The 1,717-nt window shown below is 42.1% G+C and overlaps 1 protein-coding gene across 1 annotated transcript; it reads right to left on the bottom strand.

Annotated features, from left to right (window-relative positions):
- Positions 1-278: 278 nt before the first annotated feature.
- LOC110689972 lies at positions 279-1,442 on the bottom strand. Its single transcript, XM_021866787.1, has one exon. The coding sequence runs from the start codon at positions 1,440-1,442 to the stop codon at positions 279-281; it is 1,164 nt and encodes a 387-aa protein (XP_021722479.1).
- Positions 1,443-1,717: the final 275 nt, after the last annotated feature.

The following is a 1,717-nucleotide window of genomic DNA, read 5'->3' as shown; positions in this document are numbered from 1 at the left end:
GAAGGAACTCCGCGATGTTGCCCATGAAAATATCTGCTTCCAAGTGACTCCTTCATTTTATAATTGACCTGCCTTGTATCCGAACTCACCTTCATATGGCCAAACACATCATCGGGTGGAATTTTGTCCTTGCTTCTCACGAACATTCTGTCAAATACATACTTATCAACCAAGGGGTTAGTAGCATCAATTCTTAAGCAAGTACCACCATCAAATATAGAATTATGTTCATCAAAGAGCTTGAACATGACTTGTTTATCCTGGGCCCTAATGGTGACTTATCCTTTAGGAACATCTATTACAGCTTGACTTGTGGCAAGGAATGGACGACCAAATATAATCGGGATCTTATGGTCTTCTTTCATGTCCATAACAACAAAATCAACAGGAAAAACAAGTTCACCAACCTTAACTAATACATCCTCAACCACACCCTTAGGGAGTCTAGAGGTCCTATCAGCCAATTGAAGAGAAATAGGGGAAGGTTTAAGTCCTTGCAAGCCTAAACTCTCATATAACGAATAGGGCATTAAGTTAACACTAGCACCTAAATCGCACAAAACCCTATCGAAAAATTTTTCGTTTATCGTGCAATGAATAGTGAAACTACCCGGATCATGCAGCTTAGGTGGTAGGTTATCATATAAGAGAGTAGGGCCTTTCTTATTTACTACTTCCTTATCCTCATGTTGATCTTTAATATTCTTCACCAAATTTGCAAATTGAGGCATTTGAATTAAAAGATCGGAAAAGGGAGTAGAAGCGTGTACCTTCTCAAGGGCTTCGCGATATTTCCCAAAATGTCTATCGAGTACGGCTTTTGACAACCTTTGCGGGAAAGGCATTGGTTCCTCATAAGCCGGTGGAGCAACATATCTGGGGCCTTGGACATCTTTGCCCTTTTCATCCTTCCTAGACTCCACACTGCACACCTTCTCACCTATTTGCCTCGGAGATGGTTCATCTCTTCTCAAGAAAACTGCATTGCATTGTTCTTTCTGGACCTTTTCTTGATCATGAAGAGTTGATAGGCGACTCACCTGTTGTGAAAGTTGACTTATTTGGGTTTCCATGAGCTTACTCTGGGCTTGCAACTGTTGGATGGAGTTACCTTGTTGTTGGATAGAGCTACTTTGTTGTTGGATGGCACTATTGGTTGCGGTAATAAAGCTCTCCATCATTAACTCAAGGCTAGATTTTTGGGGAAGTAGTTGCGTTGGTTGTTGGTTCATAGGTGGTCTTTGTTGGAAACCGGGTGGTGAGTTGTAGTTGTTGGGTAGGGATGGTTGTGATGGTGGATTATGTTGTGCTTTGGTGTTCTTATAAGAGAAGTTGGGATGTTGTTTCCAACCTTCTTTGTAAGAATTGGAGTAGGGATCAAAAGGTTGTTTGGGGTTCGAAGAGTAGAAAGCATTGGCTTGTTCAATAGACTTCTCACTCATGTTTTATAGGCAATCCAGTGCGATGTGGCCCTGCACATTGCACAATTGAAAAACCTCCAGTGGGCTAGTAGAAGTTCCAGCTTGGAACTTATCAAACCTGCTTGTTAGTGCCTGCACAGAACTGGTTAACATAGTCAAAGCATCTACAACAAGTTTACCTCCCTTTTTCACATTATGCCGACCTCCTGGATGGTAGTTATCGTTGGTCGTCATCTTCTCTATGAGCTCCTTTGCCTCAGTTGGGTTCTTTGTCAAGAGAGAACCCCCTGATGCAG

This window comes from Chenopodium quinoa, unplaced genomic scaffold (genome assembly GCF_001683475.1).
Source record: "Chenopodium quinoa cultivar QQ74 unplaced genomic scaffold, ASM168347v1, whole genome shotgun sequence".
Lineage (NCBI taxonomy): Eukaryota > Viridiplantae > Streptophyta > Magnoliopsida > Caryophyllales > Amaranthaceae > Chenopodium > Chenopodium quinoa.
The sequence above is the reverse complement of the archived record's forward strand: the minus strand, read 5'-3'. Positions and strand labels throughout refer to the sequence as shown.